This window comes from Eleutherodactylus coqui, chromosome 12 (genome assembly GCF_035609145.1).
Source record: "Eleutherodactylus coqui strain aEleCoq1 chromosome 12, aEleCoq1.hap1, whole genome shotgun sequence".
Classification (NCBI taxonomy): Eukaryota; Metazoa; Chordata; class Amphibia; order Anura; family Eleutherodactylidae; genus Eleutherodactylus; species Eleutherodactylus coqui.
In genome coordinates, this window is record NC_089848.1 from 112197277 (window position 1) to 112218529 (window position 21253).

Consider the following 21253-nt stretch of genomic DNA (forward strand, 5'->3'; position numbering starts at 1 on the left):
GAACAGCCTCAGAAGATGTCTTCCAAGTTGGTGCGTGTACAAAGCATGACTCTTTTTAGCCGGTTGTGTGTTGTGCATGCTCTTTTATTCATCTCTATCCCCAGCTCAAGTGGTATGTGATGGCACCCCCTCTCCTTGTAGTCATCATGGGTGACTGACCAACTGAATCCGAAGCCATTGCTTCATCTGCAGCTCCCAAGTTACGGAGACAGCGCAATTTGCTGTGCTACACTGTTTCCATAACTCCAACAGAAGTCAGTGGGAGTTATGAAAACAATAACTGTTTTATATGACTTTTGAACACTTTTATGCTCTTTTCTCTGTTCAAACATGATGTTCAAACTGCAGGCCTGATGTTCTAGAGCAGGAGGAGCCGGGCAGACTGATCTATATCTTTATGGGGAAAAATTGAGTATTATTTATATTTTATTCATTTATATCTCTGTTCTTTCTGAGCTGAACAGTCCAGTGGGCGGGACTACCAGTGATTGACAGCTGTGTATGACTGTACATATAGGGAAGGCTGTCAATCACTGATAGCTCCACCCACTGGACTGTTCAGCTAAGAATGTGCAGAGATATAAGTGAATAAAATACAAGTTCTACTGATTCTTTCCCCATAAAACTATATATCAATCTGCTCAGTTCCTCCTGCTCTACAACATGATGCTTGCAGTTTCGACAGCTCGTTCGAGCTGACAGGTTCCCTTTAAAGGGGTTTCCCACCATTAGAAGTAATGGTGAACCTAACACACACCATTACTTCTAACCTTGCACACCTAAGGCACAGTCCGGGGATAAGTCAGCAGCAAGGGAATTATAGCTGGGACAATATGAGGCATGAGTGCTTATTTCCCCATGCAGGTACATCAGCGGATGGCTTCTTGTGAATTCCCAGTTGCATGAACCACCAATGTAGGGAACGCACATAGCGTAGATTATTGGCCTTAACCACATGACTCCAATCGTTGCTTTCAAAACTCAACTTTAATAAACTTAACTGCAGCGTCGTCACCGAACAAGCTCAGGCATAGAAAGTTGTAACAACATTGTAAGGCAGTGAAGCGGAGCGGTGTACTTGTACCCTCCTTAAAACACATCCAGCAGTGTCCCCCTCTTTATCAGAAGAACTGAAAAGCACGGGTCCCGAAACCATCTCCTGGAATCAGGTCCGGCATTTCACTTCCTGACATCTTTTCTGGCATCATCATAAAGCGGCCAAATGTTGCAGAAAATCTGCACGCTTCAAGAACTGTCTGTTGTGCACCCGAAGACCCACCATAACTCCCTTTATAACTCCTGCCCACACCCTTGCTAGAAACCATGTCACAGCTCTGCTTCGATTGCTACACATTTAAATTTAATATAACAGTACTCTTTTCAAAGGAACGATACAGTAACAATAAAACATTCTATTGCAAATAGGAAGGCAGTGGAACTCGCTACATGTCGCTAGGACTTTGCTATCATTTCCTGATCCATCGGCTTCCAATACCTGGGACCCTCTTGATTGTTAGAAGGAAGGGGCTGCAATGCACATTTTCCCTTGCACAGCAGCGTCCCTGTCAAAATGCGCTACAGGGAACTGCAGCAATTCACTTGAATGAAGCTGTGCTACAGTTTCCCGGGTGGAGGTGAGTGCTGCTTTGCAGGAAGAAAGCCAAATGAACCTTGGTCCTCCCATTCTTGGGGTCCGCATGGACCCAGAATTTGGAACCCTACGCTCATGTTATGCATTTCTTGGCTATATGCCATAAAGTCTTTGATGGGGCTTTTCATTCAAGGCCTCTACAAAATTCCTAAATAGAGGTAGTGGGTGCATCCACCCAAAGTGCCCACTGGCTGAGAGGGCTCAGTGATAACGGCATGCACTTCAGGTGGATTTAATAGATGAATGCTCTCCAACTAGGTCACCTTTGTTGAGGTATCTGATAGATACTACCGTTTTATGTACTTGGCCTTAGTAACAAATGCCCTTTATCATTGTAACAGACTTATTATTCATCAGTCCAAGATGAAGCTCTAAGGTATAAGCGTATGGGGGACATAACCGTATGAAGGCCACATCGCCTTTTGACGGATTTTTCAACATTGATTTTAATGTGTCACATATAAACCGAGCTTCCTGGCGGCTTCTGAAATGCGAGGATTCTTCTTCTGAGGAAACGGATAGTAGAGCAGTTTCTCTGTAGAAGCTGACTTACAGTTCGGAAATGGAGGCTGATTCCATGATGAGGGAATCGGGTTCTTCAGGGAAGATTTCCTGTGTAAGCTTCTGATTGACTGATGATCTCCATTCATTTCCATTATCACAGTATTGGGCTCTGGGACATTTATGGGCTGATGTTCTGAACACAGGAGCCGCTCAAACAATACATTTTTGTTAATGTCTCCATCATGCTCTGATGGGTTTGTTTCAGACGCAGGTTGATCGTACAGATGCATTATGCAGTGAAGGTTCAGATGTGCATGCCAAGTGCCATTTCTGTCCTGCGGGTAGTTCTTGTCGGACAGTTCCAGAGTGACCTCCTTCGCAGGGATCTGGTCTGTAAAGGCCTCATGTTTCCTTGTTCTCTTGTTGACTTGGATGGTGTTCACACCTGGTTCTTTTAAAACCAATTCATTGTCATCTACAAAAGAAGAAGAAGTTAAGATGAAATCAAATGTCATGTTTTCTAGATCTCAGTAAAGTCATCATGGCGCGTCCAGTGCTGGAGATTGCTAGGGGTGGCCATGGGTCTGGCAGAGACTCCTTTCGTGTTCAACACTGATAAGTTGTCTGGAGAGGCTGACAGCCCAGTCACCCTACCAATAGGGTATTTTAACCAGTTCAATTTTGTAATAGATGCCAGTTACAATATTACGTTGGCACGGACCTGTCAGTGTAAGTGTCAGTCTGTGTGACGAATGCACAGAGGTCGGGAAGGGTATCATCTCTCCTTAAGGAGAACACCTAGAACGTGTGTAGAGACACCTAGGAGGTGAGTGAGGAGACTTATAAGGATATGCAAGCTCCTCCGATGCAAATAAGGAAGATGGAACAATACCTCTGCAGCACCACCTATTGGATGGCAGCATTCCTGCAAATCAATGTCAGACCCTTTATAACAATTATTGGGAATTGACACAAGCCAGAAAACCATACACATACAGCTGCTTCTGGGTTTTTGCCCTTCAACAGTGTGCAGTAGATTTCTGGCCTGGCACAGAAAACAGAGTAGACTAACTATTAATGGAACTGCAACCAAAGTGATAGCCAAGGGACATGGGACAAGATATATAACCAGAGAACAGGGTGAAGGAAGGAGAGAGACTATCCCTGATCTAAGAATGGCTGGATTTGTCTAGCAAAGCAAAACCACCGTCCTGACAAGGGCAACCCCGCAACAGGAACCTGCGGCTTCCCTGCAATGTCCCTAGATGGAATGAGGAAGAGAGAAAAACACATAGACTGAACTATTTGGGACAGACACATGGAGAATAAGAGGAAGCCAGGAAAAGACTTATGGAAAATCCAAATATAGAGATGAAGGCACAGACAGATGATAAACTAGAGATTGCATAGGACACAAAACATATAGTGACTACACAAGTACTGCAGAATGACAGAAAAGACAGTGAGCACACTACCTCATCACCATCTGATACACCATTGAAAACAATAGTATAACAGGCATCTGTTGCAAAATGGAGCCAGTTAAAATACCCTGACAGTAACATTGATAGGCTTGCTAGGCTGTAAGTCTCTCAAGCCAACCTATTAATGCTGGACTTGAAGGGAGATATTGCTTCCATGGCATCTAGCACCAAATGAGACTGCGAATACACCGACAGGTGCATAATGTGGTCCGGTGCAGACGCCATAATGTTATGGTCCCCCTTCCCCTCCGGTACTCTGCCTGCCTCTTGTAACCTCCAATGCTAGTTGGGCTGTTACACTTGTGCAGGTCATGCACCACTTTCCCATATGACACACTGAATACAAGAAGTGAAGTCCTAGTGCCTATACATCCAAGTAACATAACATAGTATGTTGGACAATGTCCAGCTAGTTCAGCCTGATGTGCTTTTTCCTCTGGAGTTAACTGTTTTGACCCTAGAACAAACCCTTAAATACTTGTACTTTCAATTAAGTGGATATAGCCAGGTTTGTAGTGCAAAAAAGTCTTGTTTCTTTATTAGAGGTTTTTACATAAAAGCTTGAGACAGTGCATTAAAATCTTAAAGTAGCACTGGCGTCACGGCAGCCAACATAAATTAATGGACAAGGTGTACAAACAATAATAGAAATCAGATTAGCTTGCATGCTCAGCATTTCTTACTTTCCATTGGTCTTGCATAGAGCTGGCCAAGACGTAGAGGTTGCAGAGAACAGAAAGGGAAGGAAGTCCTTGGCCAGCTGATCGGAGGCAAGGATGCACAAAGCGGCCATAACTAGGAATGCAGGGAGTGCATTAAAGTGATTAATGCTGCTTTTCTTTGTCTAGGTTTTCCTTTGTGGGTTTATTGCACGCTATTTCCAAAGCTTCCTTGGCACATACATGTCTATGAAGTCACTTTGTACACGTGGCAGTGAGATCCGTGTTTTGGAATGAATCCAGGGTCTAGGCTAAGTAAATCTAAGCTCTGCCATGTCTCCAGGTACTGCGCAGTATTCACTGAATACTCTGCCGGTCGCAATGACCAGAGAGGGAAAAGAGAAGTAAGCTTTTTTCACAGGTCTATGCAAAACTAAACCTAAATCTGCCCCATTATACTGTATCATTGGGAGCGGAATTGTAGAGGGGTTAAGTTGTTTTTAAATGAAATGGCCCGAACAGGCAAATTGCCCATAATAAACCCTAAGGAGGCCCATATGCCCCCAGGAAGAATGGGTAGTAGTGGGGAGACTCATATATTTAGGTTGGGATAGTCTGGGAATGCGGGTTTCTTTGCGTAAAATTGTGTTGACCACATGTTCGGCAGCATCTGATAGTCTAGAGGGGAGAAAAGGGAAGAATTGGGGGCTGTTGGATAGAAGGCAGGTGTAAAGGTAATTGGGTGAGGTGATCGGAGGTGGAGTAGTATGTAGGGGATTTAAAGGAGATAGGTGAGATAAGCTATAGTAGGATAATTCTGTTGCTACATTAGAAGGTAGAGAAAGACCCACCCATCCTTTTTATAAACTTTGTTTTGATGTTTCGTTTTGAAGGTGGGACTGCAGTACTTCACATACTATACATGGAGTCAGTAGCTATGGGCCTTAGCGAGAGTTTCTCATCCGCGGGGGGATACAAGTTACACAACTGGTCCCCGGTTTGGATTGACTTGGGCAAACACCAAGGTTAGTTTACGGTGGAACAACAATGGACTGGCTCCAAGTTGGTGGAAGAGACACAAGTTACACAGCAGGTCTATGATTCAGAAAGACTTAGGCAATTACAAAGGTTGGCTAGGTGTTATGTCTGATTTGACCAGTTAGCATGACTGAAAGAGGAAGGTTCTGGTTCCACAGATGGAGTCAAACAGTGACAGATGAACCAGTCTTTTTGGGCTTCGAAGGTGTATCATAACTAGGCTCAACGAGAAACTAAGAGATATGTTAATAAATATACCAAATTCATCAGAACCAGACCAATACCTGAAGCAGAGCACCTGACCCGAAAAGGGCAACCCCACTATAGGAAAGAGACCAGAACCAATTTCAGATGCACTAAACTTGAACCTCTGAAACTAAATAACCTAACTTATGAAACTGACTGAACCAACTATATTGCATACTAGAGAATTTGATCTTTGAACTACTGGCACCGCTAGATAACCAGCACCCTTAGAACTAAGGGACCAGGTTATATACCTTGCAATTACAACTGATCGGCTGGCGGGGTTGTCTTTTTAACCCAGTCAGCGTATCAGCACTGACACTAAAAGGAGATGTTACTTTCTCGGTGTCCAGCGCTGAATGACTGCACGCTTGCACAGCCTGACGTGTCCCATGGTCGGGATGTCATGCTGACCGGGTAAAGAACTTGGAAGTCACGGCACTGTCGGCACCATGATATCAGGGTGAACCAGCAGTAGCTCTGGAGGAGCAAGTGGAGGTGCGCTAACATTGCTACCGCCTAATCCCATAATTAGTTGGGTTCACCCAACTGTGCTGTATGGTGTTGTAGATAAAGAGTGGCTAATGCTACAAGTGTTTGCCATAATACTGTTTGTCGGGGTTATTTGTGTTAGATGAATGGGGGTTTAATATGTCGCCTCTTTATGGCTGTGGAGGAAGGTACGTATATTAAAATATAGGAAAGCCGAGAAACAATAGTCAGAACAGGTACTGCAGGTTTCTATAGCACTCCCTCTTCCAACTGAGAGATTAACTCAATATTCCCCAATGTAATAAAAGACTACTATGAGACATTTATTAATACGGTTTTAGCATTAAAATCAATGGGAGCTATATCTTCTCTAGCACTTGAGGCTCTGACCCCAATGCGGAAGGAGCAATCAACATATGTCCCATTGCAGCGAGTGCCAGGGTTTAGGTCAGGTGTTCGCCGGGGTCCTGAGTGGCTGACCCCCGCTCATGACCTATCCTGAGGATAGGTCACCCCTACAGAAAGAGGTTAATTTCCTGGAAAACCCCTTTAATGGATTGTCCCATGCAAACAAATTATTGGAGGAGGTTCCAATCACTAGGACCATTGGTTCCATTGAAATTAATAGAGCAGAAATGCACATGTGTGACTGCCGCTGCCTTCATTGCTGAATGCACCAAACCCCGGTCCTCGGGATTGGTTGGGGATCTCTAACTCGCTTTAACGTGTGCACCACCGCTCCATTCATCTCTATGGGAGCACCAGAAATAGACATGTTTGACGACCGCTGCCTTCATGGCAAGTTGCACCAGACTTCCATCCCAGCAGTCAGACCCTCACTAGAGATGAGCGAGTATACTCGCTAAGGCACATTACTTGAGCGAGTAGTGCCTTAGCCGAGTATCTCCCCGCTCGTCTCTAAAGATTCGGGGGGCGGGGAGTGGTCGGGGGAGAGCGGGGAGGAACAGAGGGGAGATCTCTCCCCCCCCCCCCCCCCCCGCTCCCTGCTGCAACTCACCTGTCACCCGTGCCGGCCCCCGAATCTTTAGAGACGAGCGGGGAGATACTCGGCTAAGGCACTACTCGCTGGAGTAATGTGCCTTAACGAGTATACTCGCTCATCTCTAACCACCACCAATTAGCAAGGTATCCCCAAATCTGTAGGTAAGGAGTAACTTGTTGTCATGGAACATCCCCTTAATCTCAGATTGATCTTTCTGTAGATTTTCGTGTTTGTTAGCATTCCCACCCCGCCATGTAGTTCTCAAATAATACTTCCATATGGCAACCATATAACAGTACTATATGTGAGTATTATCATAAATGCACAATTTATGGTATCATACAGGAGCTGGCACTGGTTGGCATTGACACAATATACAGATGTCAACCCTATTGAGCTCTTGTAGGACAAGCTACGGGTAAGTTGTTGGTTGACAATTTTTATGCATGATCTTGACAATCTGACATCAAGAAACCAAATGTAGGCAAAATTGTAATTGCAAAAAATGGAGGATTCTGTGAGTAATATTAAATGGGGCTGTTCAGTTGTAAATCATTGATGGCCTATCCTCAGAATACACCATTAATATTGGATCAGTGGGAATCCCGTCACCCAGAACCCCCACCAATAAATTATTCTCTGGGTCGATGTTCTCATGCACTTAGCTGATTTCTGCAGGAAGTAGACAGCTCTGTTCCCAGTGCAGTGGCCAGGCTTGGTATTGCACACTAAGATCCCACTCCTATAAGAACTCAACCTGCAACATTTAGGTGTATTTGAGAGGGCACTGAGCACGGGCCAAGAATAGAGGAGCAGCCCGTGTCCTGTCAGGCTGGATTCGCGCTGCCCCTCTGGTCTTGGCTCTTGCCCAATAGCCCTTTAAATATTACCAAGTATACCGGAGCCTCGAAATGCCTTTGCCTTCTGGTTTATCATACACAAAACAAGTGAAGTGGGATCCAACCTATCAACTTTTCATGTCTTGCATCTCAGATAGTTGCACCATTCAACAGTGATTTTTGATTAGTTCTCGTGTTCTTTGGTATGCCTGGCATTAGCAGAGTGTTTGTCTGGTTGGGCAGCAGCTCTGTGTTGCGTTCATTTCATCATTCTCCTCCATTGTCTATTTTGGGGTGCAGAGAAACTCAAACCGATATTGCATCCTTGGTTTAAATGGGTTCTTTCACATTACCATATTTGGCGTACGCATTTGGGACAATTCCCCTAAAAAATACAGCATGGTCTTATTTTCTGCGTATTTGCGCACCAAAGGTTCCATAGAAGTCAATGGGGGGGAGTGGTGCACAAATGAATACGCAAGGAGATGTGTTAAAGACTGCGTAATTCTCCAGAAAAAGAACACATCTAGAACTAATTAGCCATTTCAATTAGTGTGTTTTTGTTTGCTGTGCAAATGGACATGCTCTTTTCATTCACGCTATCTGACCATATCGCAGCAGCCCGTGCGCATGCACCCTTGGTCCTACACTAGTCGCACAGGCCACCACCGGCTAATTTTTCTCTATAGCCTCTCTGTATACACAGTTTATATTTCTAACGGTGGTTATTTATATAAGATAATACGAGGCGCACCTTGAAGATACGGCTCTGTGTAAAACACCGATGTCTTGAGATTACAAGCAGCCTTGAGCAGAGATGTCTGCTGCCGATAAATTAGTTCAGTTTTATTGAAGGCTTTGCCAAGATAAGCTTCCAATCTCTGAATCGCTGACCGCTTCTCGGATATAGCGAGATAAAATAATGGGCGCTCATATAAAGACAAACAAAAGGCAGCTTGTAAGGTGATTTCTTAGAGGATGGGTTACATGGTTGGAGCCGCACGTCGTCATCACATGAGCTGTAGTCACAGATAAAAGCCCTGTTACATCATTCGTGGTGCCATAAGAGGCTTGACAAACCAATATAAGAGCTCCCTCTCCTTACAAGTCTTCCTTCTTGTAGTGTTTACTCTGCTTGAGCAGCTATGGTAATGTATTCACCACACTGCTTATGACAAACACTGAATGGCCACTTTATTACACACCCCATCTAGTAGGGCGTTGGACCTCCTTTGGCCTTCAGAGCCACAGCAATTCATCATGGTGTAGATTCCACCAGGTGATGAAATTATTCTGCATAAATATTGGCCCCTGTGGACAGGAAGCTTCTTGTTCTGACAGGAAGGGGTCATCAGCTCATGCTGCTTGTGCCAAATTCTGACCTCCCATCAGCACGGGCCAACAGAAATCCGGATTCATCTGACCAGGAGATGTTTTTTTTACTGCTCAGTTATACAGTTTTTGGGCTGTGTTGCCTACTGGAGTCTCAACTCAGTTTGGTGCTGGAACTGGTTGTCTGCAGTTATAGCCAATCTGTGCTAACGAACAAGTAGTTCAGCTTTCGGAAAGGTTAGTTGGAGCACCAGCGTTTCATTCTACTGCAATTAATCTGTTGGTCAGAATGATTCTTAACCACCTTGGGTGAAAAGTTGCTTCTGTCCACAGGATCCTTTTTCGCTGGATGTTTTTTCTTGATCACACCATTTTCTGTATACACTCCACACCTTTCTAGAGAATCCTATAGTTGGATGGGACCTCCAGGGTCATCGGGTCCAACCCCCTGCTCAGTGCACTAAATCATCCGAGGCAGATATTTGCCCAGCCTTTCTTTGAACACTTCCATTGAAGGAGAACTCGCCACCTCCTGTGGCAACCTGAGAAAACCCCACGCAGTTGGCAGTGACATCCCAGCCCTGGCTAGTCTAGCTCCGATGACCCGGCCTCATTAGAATCACTGAGAACACTGGATTTTCTCATGTAATGTGGATTCACACTGAAACTGATCCACAGAAAACTTGTCACATGACTTTATGCTGCACTCTGGGGTCACGGGGAGAACTTGCATACAGAGAAGCACCAATCATGAAAGGTCCAGCATCTCTTATAAAGGGGCCAGTCAGTGTATAAGCTGAAGCGAAATGTATCCATAAACTTCAATAGGTCAGACATATGCCAGGATATTGTCATGTGGGCATTCTGGCTCGTATGAGGAGGCACAGCTTTTTTTTTAAATTGTATGTTTGAGAAGTGTTGTTGACTTTTCTATTCAGTATCCCCATAAAGGTGCAGAAAAGGAATTTTAACAATGGGAATGAGTCCAACTACGTGACAATGACACATGTGTTTGGGTCATATCTGTGGTACCTGCAGATGTAGCCATTTTAACCTTGATTGTGATAGTACGGTGCAGAAAGCTATCTTGAAGTTTATTCTCAGACACAACTTGCATCGGACAGACAAGGGAGATCCCGTCCGTGTGCTGTCAGACGCGTGGGGCACTGCACTTCTCCATGTACTATCGGCCGAGATGCTGTGATTATTTTACTCATAAGCTCGTGACTACACTCCTTAAAATGAATATGTTCTATTTCGATCCGATTTTAGAACCAAAAAATTGCTCTGAAAATCGGATGTAAAAGTCGTCTGTTTTAATATACCCTTAGCCATTAAAGGAGATGTCCCGCGCCGAAACGGGTTTTTTTTTTTTTTAAACCCCCCCCCCCCCGTTCGGCGCGAGACAACCCCGATGCAGGGGTTAAAAAACCCACCCGCACAGCGCTTACCTGAATCCCGGCGGTCCGGCGTCTTCATACTCACCTGCTGAAGATGGCCGCCGGGATCCTCTGTCTTCATGGACCGCAGGGCTTCTGTGCGGTCCATTGCCGATTCTAGCCTCCTGATTGGCTGGAATCGGCACGTGACGGGGCGGAGCTACACGGAGCTACACGGAGCCCCATAGAGAAGAGGAGAAGACACGGACTGCGCAAGCGCGGCTAATTTGGCCATCGGAGGGCGAAAATTAGTCGGCACCATGGAGACGAGGACGCCAGCAACGGAGCAGGTAAGTAAAAAACTTTTTATAACTTCTGTATGGCTCATAATTAATGCACAATGTACATTACAAAGTGCATTATTATGGCCATGCAGAAGTGTATAGACCCACTTGCTGCCTCGGGACAACCCCTTTAAGGGACCTTTTTAAAAGGGATGGAATTATGTAGCAGGACACAGCCAAATCCAGAGGTCTAACTGATGCAGAATTGCTGGCGGATTTAGGATGCATATAGACTGAAAGATGATCGCTCAAAAATCGCTCAAACGTCAGTTTGAGTGACAGTTCTGAGCGATCATCTTTCCATAACTCTTAAGTAGCTAATTAGCTACTTAAAGAGTTAAATGCAGACGGAGCAGGACACCTCTGATAACTCAGAACAAAGCAGCTGCGCATTGCAGGCGCAATATTTTTCTGTGAAAACGGCCTTAACGTTATGGAATTTCCGCTGCATTTGCTGCCCATGTGACACCGCGCCTTAATGTGTTTTGTTTTTTTTACTCAAAACTCTTGGCAATTTTGCAAAATGATGTTGTGAAGGCTCGCCTAATCCTGGCGCACTTATGTGCCAAACATGTGAGGTGCCGTATCAGCCGATTACATAATGCGTGAAAGAGAAATAGATGGTGAGGACAGCGCCTTGGAATGGAAAGTATGGAGAACATGTCGGGATCCTTAGGGGATCTTTTCCAATCCTGATGTGATCCACATCAGTGGAGGGCCGCATATATGGAGGAAAATAAACCCTCCATCACAAGGTGGGGGTACAAACCAATTAAAAAGCAACCAAATGCGCTCAAGCCATACAAGCCCCGAGGATTAGAGGGTACTCGCTCAGGAGAGGGGAGAATACCCAGCCGGTTACCGGGTGCCAACTCCCTCTGAAGGTCCTGGATAGCCTTATATCAAAGCCAACTTCCACGTCCACTCCAGATAATTGAAATCCAATTTATTTAAAGTACAAAAAGACAGGCCTCCGGGTAGAGGGCCTGGAGAAGTACAACACGTTTCGGCTCTATAATGGAGCTTTTTTCAAGTATGACATCACCAAACATTTAAATAGCATAAAGATTAGTATTACTTAGAGTAATGAAGATTAGTATTACTCTAAGTAATACTAATCTTTATGCTATTTCAAGTCCTAAATGTTTGGTGATCTCGTGCTTGAAAAAAAGCTCCATTATAGAGCCGAAACGCGTTGTACTTCTCCAGGCCCTCTACCCGGAGGCCTGTCTTTTTGTACTTTAAATAAATTAGATTTCCATTATCTGGAGAGGACGTGAAAGTTTGCTTTGATATAAGGCTATCCATAGTAACATAGTAACATAGTATGTAAGGCCGAATGAAGACATTGTCCATCTAGTCCAGCCTGTCTATCCTACTGTGTTGATCCAGAGGAAGGCAAAAAACCCCAAGGCCAGAAGTCAATTAGCCCTTTTGGGGAAAAAATTCCTTCCCGACTCCCTAATGGCAATCAGACTGTTCCCTGGATCAACCCCTAATAGTTCCTACCTGCCTATATTCCAGGATTGCACTTAACCTAATATTTATATCCTGTAATATCCTTCTTCTCCAGAAAGACATCAAGTCCCCTTTTAAACTCCTCTATGGATTTTGCCATCACCACTTCCTCCGGTAGAGAGTTCCACAGTCTAACTGCTCTTACAGTAAAGAACCCCTTTCTGTGTTGGTGATGAAACCTACTTTCCTCTAATCGTAGCGGATGTCCTCTTGTTACCGTCGAGGTCCTGGGTGTAAACAGATCGCGGGAGAGATCCATGTGTTGTCCCCTCATGTACTTATACATGGTTATTTGGTCGCCTCTTAACCTTCTTTTTTCTAGAGTAAATAGTCCCAATTTGGATAGCCTCTCTGGGTATTCCAGTCCCGTCATTCCATGTATTAGTTTAGTCGCTCTTCTTTGAACCCCCTCAAGCACTGTGACATCTTTCCTGAGCACCGGTGTCCAGAATTGTACGCAGTATTCCATGTGAGGTCTGACAAGTGCCTTATATAGTGGGAGGATGATGTTCTCGTCCTTCGCCCCTATTCCTCTTTTGATGCACCCCAAGACTTTATTTGCCTTTGCAGCGGCTGACTGGCATTGGTTACTCCAGTTTAGTCTATTATCCACTAATACCCCCAGATCCTTTTCCATATCACTTTTCCCTAGTGGTACCCCATTAAGTGAATATTCGTGACATCCGTTCCTCTTGCCCATGTGCATAGTCTTACATTTTTCAACATTGAACTTCATTTGCCATTTTTCTGCCCAAGCCCCCAGCTTATCCAGGTCCGTTTGTAGCCACATATTGTCCTCCGTTGCATTAATTACATTGTATAATTTTGTGTCATCTGCAAATATTGATATTTTGCTGTGCAGCCCCTCTATCAAGTCATTAATAAATATGTTGAACAGAGTGGGGCCTAATACTGAACCCTGTGGCACCCCGCTAGCGACTGTGGTCCAATCAGAGTACGAACCATTTATTACCACCCTCTGCTTTCTATCGTTGAGCCAATTTTTTACCCACTTACACACGTTTTCGCCCAGTCCGAGCTGCCTCATTTTGTATATTAGCCTATTATGTGGCACGGTGTCAAAGGCTTTAGAGAAGTCCAGATATACAAGATCAATAGATTCTCCCTGGTCCAGCTTAGAGCTTACTTCATCGTAGAAACTGATCAGATTTGTCTGACATGAGCGACCCTTCATGAATCCATGCTGGTGAGGAGTTATTCCCTTAATCTCCTTGAGGTACTCATTGATGGCGTCTCTCAGAATCCCCTCGAAAATTTTTCCCGTTACTGAAGTGAGACTTACTGGCCTGTAGTTACCAGGCTCACTTTTACTCCCTTTTTTGTAGATTGGTACCACGTTGGCAATGCGCCAGTCCAATGGTACTACTCCAGTCTTGATAGTGTCTAGAAATATAAGGTATAGCGGCCTAGCTATCTCGTCACTTAGTTCCTTTAGTATCCTTGGGTGTAATCCATCTGGGCCCGGTGATTTATCAATTTTAGTTTTCTTTAGACGCTTCCGCACCTCCTCCTGCGTTAGGTATGTGATATTTTGTGAGGGGTTTGTTTTATTCCTCTGCTCCTCGTGTGGCATTTCCTTTTCTTTGGTGAACACACTTGAGAAGAAACTGTTTATTAGATTTGCTTTCCCTTCGTCATCATCAATGATTTCTCCTGCATTGTTTTTTAAAGGGCCAGTGCTCTCCCTGCAAATCCTTTTGCTGTTTATGTAGTTGAAAAATAGCTTCGGGTTGTTTCTGCTCTCTTTTGCGATCCGTCTTTCCGCTTCCTCTTTGGCAGTTTTAATCGTATCTTTGCATATTTTGTTTTTTTCCCTGTATGATTTTAGCGCTTCTTCGCTGCCTTGTTGCTTTAGTAGTTTGAACGCTTTCTTCTTTTCGTTTATTGCCCCTCGTACCGTCTTGTCGAGCCACATTGGTTTCCTTTTAGCTGAGTTACTTTTATTTCTGAAGGGAATGAACTGCTCACATGAGGCGATTAGGATCCTTTTGAACTCTTCCCATTTTTCCTCCGTACTGATATTTTTGAGGATGTTGTCCCAATTAATGTTACCGATAGTAGTTCTAAGCTCATCAAATTTTGCTTTACTAAAGTTTAGTTTCTTTGTTACTCCTTGATAAGGCATCCTATTGATTGACAGCTGGAAGTTGATTATATTGTGGTCGCTGTTCCCCAAGTGCCCCTCAACCTGCACCCCCTTTATACGTTCCGGTTTGTTAGTTAGCACTAGGTCCAGAATGGCTTTCCCTCTTGTTGGTTCCTGCACAAGTTGGTTCAGGTAATTGTCTTTAATTACTCTCAAGAACTTATCACCCCTGTGAGATTTGCAGGTTTCGTTCTCCCATGTTATATCTGGGTAATTAAAGTCCCCCATGATAATTACTTCGTTTCGTTTTGACACCTCCTCTATCTGCCTTAGTAGTAAGTCTTCAGTTTCTGCTGTTGCTTTTGGTGGTCGATAAAAGACCCCTATCAGGATTTTGTTGTTTTTTCCCCCCTGTATTTCTACCCACAGAGATTCCACCTGTTCGTCTCCTACCCCTATATCCTCCCGTAGCCTCGGCTTCAAGTTCGATTTGACGTACAGACATACCCCTCCCCCTTTCTGGTTCCTTCGGTCTCTTCTGAAGAGATTGTACCCCTGCAATTTCACCGCCCAATCGCACTTATCATCAAGCCATGTTTCAGTAATTCCGACCATATCATAGTTTTCATCAGTCATTCTCGCTTCAAGCTCGCCCACTTTACCGATCAGACTTCGTGCATTCGTGATCATACAATTTATTTCATTTTTTTTGTTTTTTAAATTTGTTTTGTTGCTATTCGTACTTATGGCTGATCTGTCAGTTCTAACTGTACTAACCCCACCCCCTGCTCGACCCCCATTCCCTTTGCTTGGACCCGGATCGCTAGTTACACTGACTACCCCACTATTTCTCAATTTACCCTCCCCCCCAGTCCCTAGTTTAAACACTCCTCCAGCCTTCTAGCCATCTTTTCCCCCAGCACAGCTGCACCCTCCCCATTTAGATGCAGCCCGTCCCTACGGTAGAGCCTGTAGCCGACCGCAAAGTCAGCCCAGTTCTCCAGGAACCCAAATCCCTCCTTCTTGCACCAACTCCGGAGCCACTTGTTTACCTCCCTAAGGTCCTGCTGCCTTTCTAGTGTGGCTTTAGGTACAGGTAGTATTTCCGAGAAAACTACCCTGGAGGTCCGCGCCCTGAGCTTGGACCCTAAGTCCCTGAAATCATTTTTGAGGGCCCTCCATTGACCTCTAATTTGTTCATTGGTGCCAACGTGCACCATGACCGCTGGATCCTCACCAGCCCCTCCCAGTAACCTGTCAATCCGATCCGCGATGTGTCGAACTCGAGCGCCAGGAAGACAACACACCGTTCGACGATCCCGGTCTTTATGGCAGATTGCCCTCTCTGTCCCCCTAATAATTGAGTCCCCCACCACTAGAACCTGTCTAGCCTGCCCTGCGCTCCCCGTCCCTGTCTCACTGGAGCAGTCATCCCCCTGGCGTTCAGAGGGCGTGTCGTGCTGCAGCGGTGCTGGCTCTGTAATGGCATCCCCCTCATCTGCCAATCGTGCAGACTTGTTGGGTTGTGCCAGTTCAGGACTAGCCTCCCTGGTTCTCTTCCCTCTACCCCTCCTTCTTTCTGTCACCCAGCTGACTGCCTGCTCCCCCTGCTCTTCCGTACTACCATCCGCCCCCGCCTCTACCCCAGCGAGTGTCTGCTCAGTGAGCACCAAACTCCTTTCCATGATGTCAATGGCTCTCAGTGTTGCCAGTTGCCCATTTAGATCCAGAATTTGGGCTTCTAAATTTGCAACGTGCATGCATCTTGCGCAACAGTATGCACCCTCGATCGGCTGATCAAGGACCGCATACATTGCACAAGTAGCACACTGGATGACATTGCCAGGCATGGAGCTCATCCTAATGGGGATCTACAATTTACTTGTGGAAGTAGTGAAGATAGCCTTGCTCACACTCCGCTCACACGCTGCCGCAACCGCTGTCCCGCTGCCGCAACCGCTGTCCCGCTGCCGCAACCGCTGTCCCGCTGCCGCAACCGCTGACCCGCTGCCGCAACCGCTGTCCCGCTGCCGCAACCGCTGTCCCGCTGCCGCAACCGCTGACCCGCTGCCGCAACCGCTGACCCGCTGCCGCAACCGCTGACCCGCTGCCGCAACCGCTGACCCGCTGCCGCAACCGCTGACCCGCTGCCGCAACTGCTGACCCGCTGCCGCAACCTCTGACCCGCTGCCGCAACCTCTGACCCGCTGCCGCAACCTCTGACCCGCTACCGCAACCTCTGACCCGCTACCGCAACCGCTGGCCCGCTGCCGCAACCGCTGACCCGCTGCCGCAACCGCTGACCCGCTGCCGCAACCCCTCACCCGCTGCCGCAACCCCTCACCCGCTGCCTCTCTCGCGCAACCTCTTACCCGCTGACACTTATGCGCAAACAGTCAAAATTTTTTTTTATTTTTTTTTTTTTTTTTTTTTTTTTTTTTTTTTTTTTTTCCCCCTCACAAACACTTAGACCCCCAGACACACACACACACAGAAGACACAACTAACCAGATACACAGAAGACACACAGCTCACAAACACACACAGAGGTAGATACTCAGCTCCTCCGCTCCTCCTGGTGACGTCACCCGCTGTCCCGGCGGCCGCTCACTCTGCCCTCCTGTCTCAGCTGCTCCGCTGAACTCCTGGTGGCCTCTTGGCGCCGGCTGCTGCGCTGTTGCGCTCCGGTCCCACTGGACACTCCTGCCCCCGTGCCTGCTTCAGTTGCCGCTGCCCCCGCACCTGCTTCGGCTGCTGAGCTGCTCCTCTGTCCCCTTCAGCTCCCCGCTCGCTCGTGCCTCCGTCTCGTGTCCAGGACCTTCAGAGGGAGTTGGCACCCGGTAACGGGCTGGGTATTCTCCCCTCTCCTGAGCGAGTACCCTCTAACCCTCGGGCTTGTATAGCTTGAGCGCATTTGGTTCCTTTCTAATAAATAATGTATGAAAGGAGGTCACCAACCTGCATGTGTAATTATGAGCTTGCGCTAACCTTCAAGATTTAAAGGGGTTGTCCCGCGCCGAAACGTTTTTTTTTTTTTGTTTTTTTTTCAATAGGCCCCCTGCTCGGCGCGAGACAAACACAAGGGATGGGTTAAAGAAAAAAGTTTAGTACTTACCCGAATCCCCGCTCTGCGGCGACTTCTTACTTACCTTACCAAGATGGCCGCCGGGATCTTCACCCACGATGCACCGCGGGTCTTCTCCCATGGTGCACCGTGAGCTCTATGCGGTCCATTGCCGATTCCAGCCTCCTGATTGGCTGGAATCGGCACACGTGACGGGGCGGAGCTACGCGATGACGCGTACAAGGGGCGGAGCCAGAACGCCGCTCGTGCCGAGACCCAAGAGAAGAGAGAAGACCCTTCTGCGCAAGCGCGTCTAATCGGGAGATTAGATGCTGAAATTAGACGGCACCATGGAGACGAGGACGCTAGCAACGGAACAGGTAAGTGAATAACTTCTGTATGGCTCATAATTAATGCACAATGTACATTACAAAGTGCATTAATATGGCCATACAGAAGTGTATAGACCCACTTGCTTTCTCGGGACAACCCCTTTAACTCTTGTGGCATGGAGCAGATTTTCTCCAAGGTTTGTCTCAAATAGAAACATTCCCGTCAATAGGTAAACTCCTTAATTAAACTCCTTAATTTAAAGGGGTCATGCCCCAAAAACTATTGTTTATAGTTACATCCAGACCATAAATATAAGCATTGGGGCTTATTTATGTAACTAAAATGTGTGCAAATTACCCCCAACAAATGTATTATATGGGTATACCAGAGACTAGGTGTTTTTTTTACAATTTTACCCATCCACTCGGTGAAAACTGGAAATTGCTCGACCACTTCCATCAGCCCTATTGAAATGAATGGAGCAGCAGAGTGCATGCGCAGACAATGGTCCGAACAGCATTCCAGCAGTGATCGTGGGGGTCCCAGTGATCAGACCCGACTGATCTATCAATTTTTAAGGAAAAAAAAGTCCCATCTTTGGCATACTCATTTAAAAACCGTGTCAAAATCTGTGCTAAAATCCACACCAGGGGTGCATATTTTGATGCCGATCCACAACTGACGTTACCCCTTCAAGCAAATATGCTGCGGATTTGTGTCAAAAACTGCAGCGTAAGGCATGCTGCAGATTTTGGTGTAGACCCGCACTATAATGCGCTACGTATGAATGCACTGTAAGAGGCACGATCCCCCTAATATATTTGTCTCATCTGATGGCACCTCCGTGTGCCCGATGAAAACCTACGAGGAGCTGGGGTATGTTTTTGATATAATCTATGGCAGTTTTCGGCATACATTATAGTAAAACGCTTAGCCCTGCCCTCTTCTTGAAAAATGGCATGCTATACAGGATTCAAAAGCTGTAATTTTGGCACATGATGGTGTCTAGGTGCTCTTAAATAGGTACTATTTACAAAAAGTGGGACGGACATGGCTTTAGGAGGTGTGGCTGCACGCGGCCCATCCCTTTAGTATAATATATGCCAGAAACAAGGCTAGATAATACATAAAAAGCTACGCAGCTTGTGCTTGTCCTTCAGTCGTTCGCAGATCGCTCCCAGGCACTTCCCGACTCTCCCGACCGACCAACGATGGACAGTACAAGCTGAAGAAGAAAATGCCCCAAAAAACTTAGACTATTATTCGTGCGCGTAAAAGTGAGAGCACCCTTCCCCACTGTTAACCCCTTACATGCTGCAGTCAATGAAAGGAGTTCACAGAGGGAGGGTGCTCCTTCTATGATGTCATCAGCCCTTCACTGTGTAATTACGAAGGGCTGATGGTTTGCCATGGCAACAAGATGCCAGATAATGGCATACAGGTCTGCCAAGGCCTGTAATCTCTAGACGTGCTGCAATGTATTAACAGAGTGATCATAGGATTGAAGGTTCAAGTCCCCTACAGGGACAGAAAAAGTAAAAAAAAATCTTAAAATAAAAACCGTAAAAAAACTTTTGTGGACGTTCTTCTCATTGTTTAAAAAAATATTTTAAAAATAACCTCACATGTTTGGTATTGTCACATTCGCAACAATAAATTGAACACACTGTTTATCCCGCAGGGCAAATGTTGTAAAAAAAAATGTAAAAAGCAGGGCCTAAAAAATGCTTTTTCTTGTTTATTTTGCCTCCAAAAAAATGCAACAGAAGTTATGAAAAAAAGCCATATGTACCCCAAATAAAGACTACAGTCCGTCATGCAAACAACCCCTCGCAGAGCTGCGACGATAGAAAAATTAAAGAGTTATGGGACTTGGAATGCAATGATGCAAAAATAAATATAATATATATATGGTTTTTATTGTGCAAAAGTGGCAAAACCTCAAAAAAATCCTAATTTTGCTATTGTTATCATATCAACTTGTAAAAAAAAAGATCATGTAATTTTATGCTGCATGGTTAACGCTTTAAAAAAATTATTAAAATTGTTTTTGTTTTTTTTCTCCCTACCTTCAAAAAAATTAAATAAATTTTACAATAAAAATTACAGCTCACCACGCAAAAAACAAGCCCTCATACGGCCATGTCGGGGTAAAAAATAAAATAGTTATAGCTTTTGAAAAGTAGAGATGAAAATAAAATCGTCTTGTCCTTATGGCCAATAATAGGACGGGTCACTAAGGGGTTAATATTATGCACTGAAGAGATACTATAGTATCGTTACAAATTCAGCTCTGCTACATCTGCACCTTGCCCTGTGTATGCTGGATATAAGCGGATACCGTATGTTAGTGCAAAGATCGGCGTACAGACCTGGTTATGGCGAGATATAGAAGCAAACTGAGTGCGGCTACCCTGACTTCTGTGGGGGTTACAGACCCTCTCTATGGGGTTACCTATTGACACTTCTGCTTGTGTATATGTAGCAGCTGGAGGACTCCGCTACCCTCTCAACATACTTTAAGATGAGTCCTGATATTAGATGCACAATCCCCTTCACAGTAACCGGATTACTTTTGGTTAGTCTGAAAACTTTTTAGAGCAGCCCCCCCTCTTATCCATTCCATCGCCGCTCTTACAAACAGTTTCTACGTACCTGACTTGAAGACGACGATGTGCGTTTGCAACTTTTGCTTAATGCCATTGTACTGCTCCTCCAGACGGTGAATATCCATTTTGCTCAGCTTCCTGGTTCTGTCAGCAGGATCTTCATCCGTATGAGTCACTGATAATATCTCGCTCGTATATTTATACGCCTTCACCATTTCTTCGCACAATGAGAAGTGCTCCGAGCAGCAGCAGCAGCAACACCCGGCCATCTCTCCGACACCCTCTTAATAAAGCCCAGCAATTTCAAAACCAGCCGCCAATTAAAGTTTGCAAACTAGAAGTACGGTGGTAGCCGTCTGCTCGCTGCCTGGAACACTCAAGTCTCTTCTACTGTGGATGATAATTTGCTACACGTCTTTCAGGTTGTCCTGGATGTCTTGGTTCAAAGTAAATGATAAGTACTGCACACAGAGATTATTGACTTAAGGTAGAGCAGAAATTGAAGCCAAGGGAAAGTAATGGGATTTGCTGCAGCCGGTAAGGAAGCACACGGTATATAATAGAGCATGTAGAGTAAAACCTCATAAACTAAAACAACATTGGAATTGAAACACAAAGTACATTAGAAAGTTGCAGATTTTTTCATTCACA

General features: G+C 45.5%; 1 protein-coding gene across 1 annotated transcript; it reads right to left on the bottom strand.

Annotated features, from left to right (window-relative positions):
* Window positions 1-968: 968 nt before the first annotated feature.
* On the bottom strand, window positions 969-20982 carry C12H9orf152 (chromosome 12 C9orf152 homolog). The gene is made up of 2 exons (XM_066584887.1): window positions 20649-20982; window positions 969-2630 (listed from the first exon to the last, which is right to left on the bottom strand). The coding sequence occupies exons 1-2, from the start codon at window positions 20869-20871 to the stop codon at window positions 2098-2100; spliced, it is 756 nt and encodes a 251-aa protein (XP_066440984.1). The 5' UTR covers window positions 20872-20982; the 3' UTR covers window positions 969-2097.
* Window positions 20983-21253: the final 271 nt, after the last annotated feature.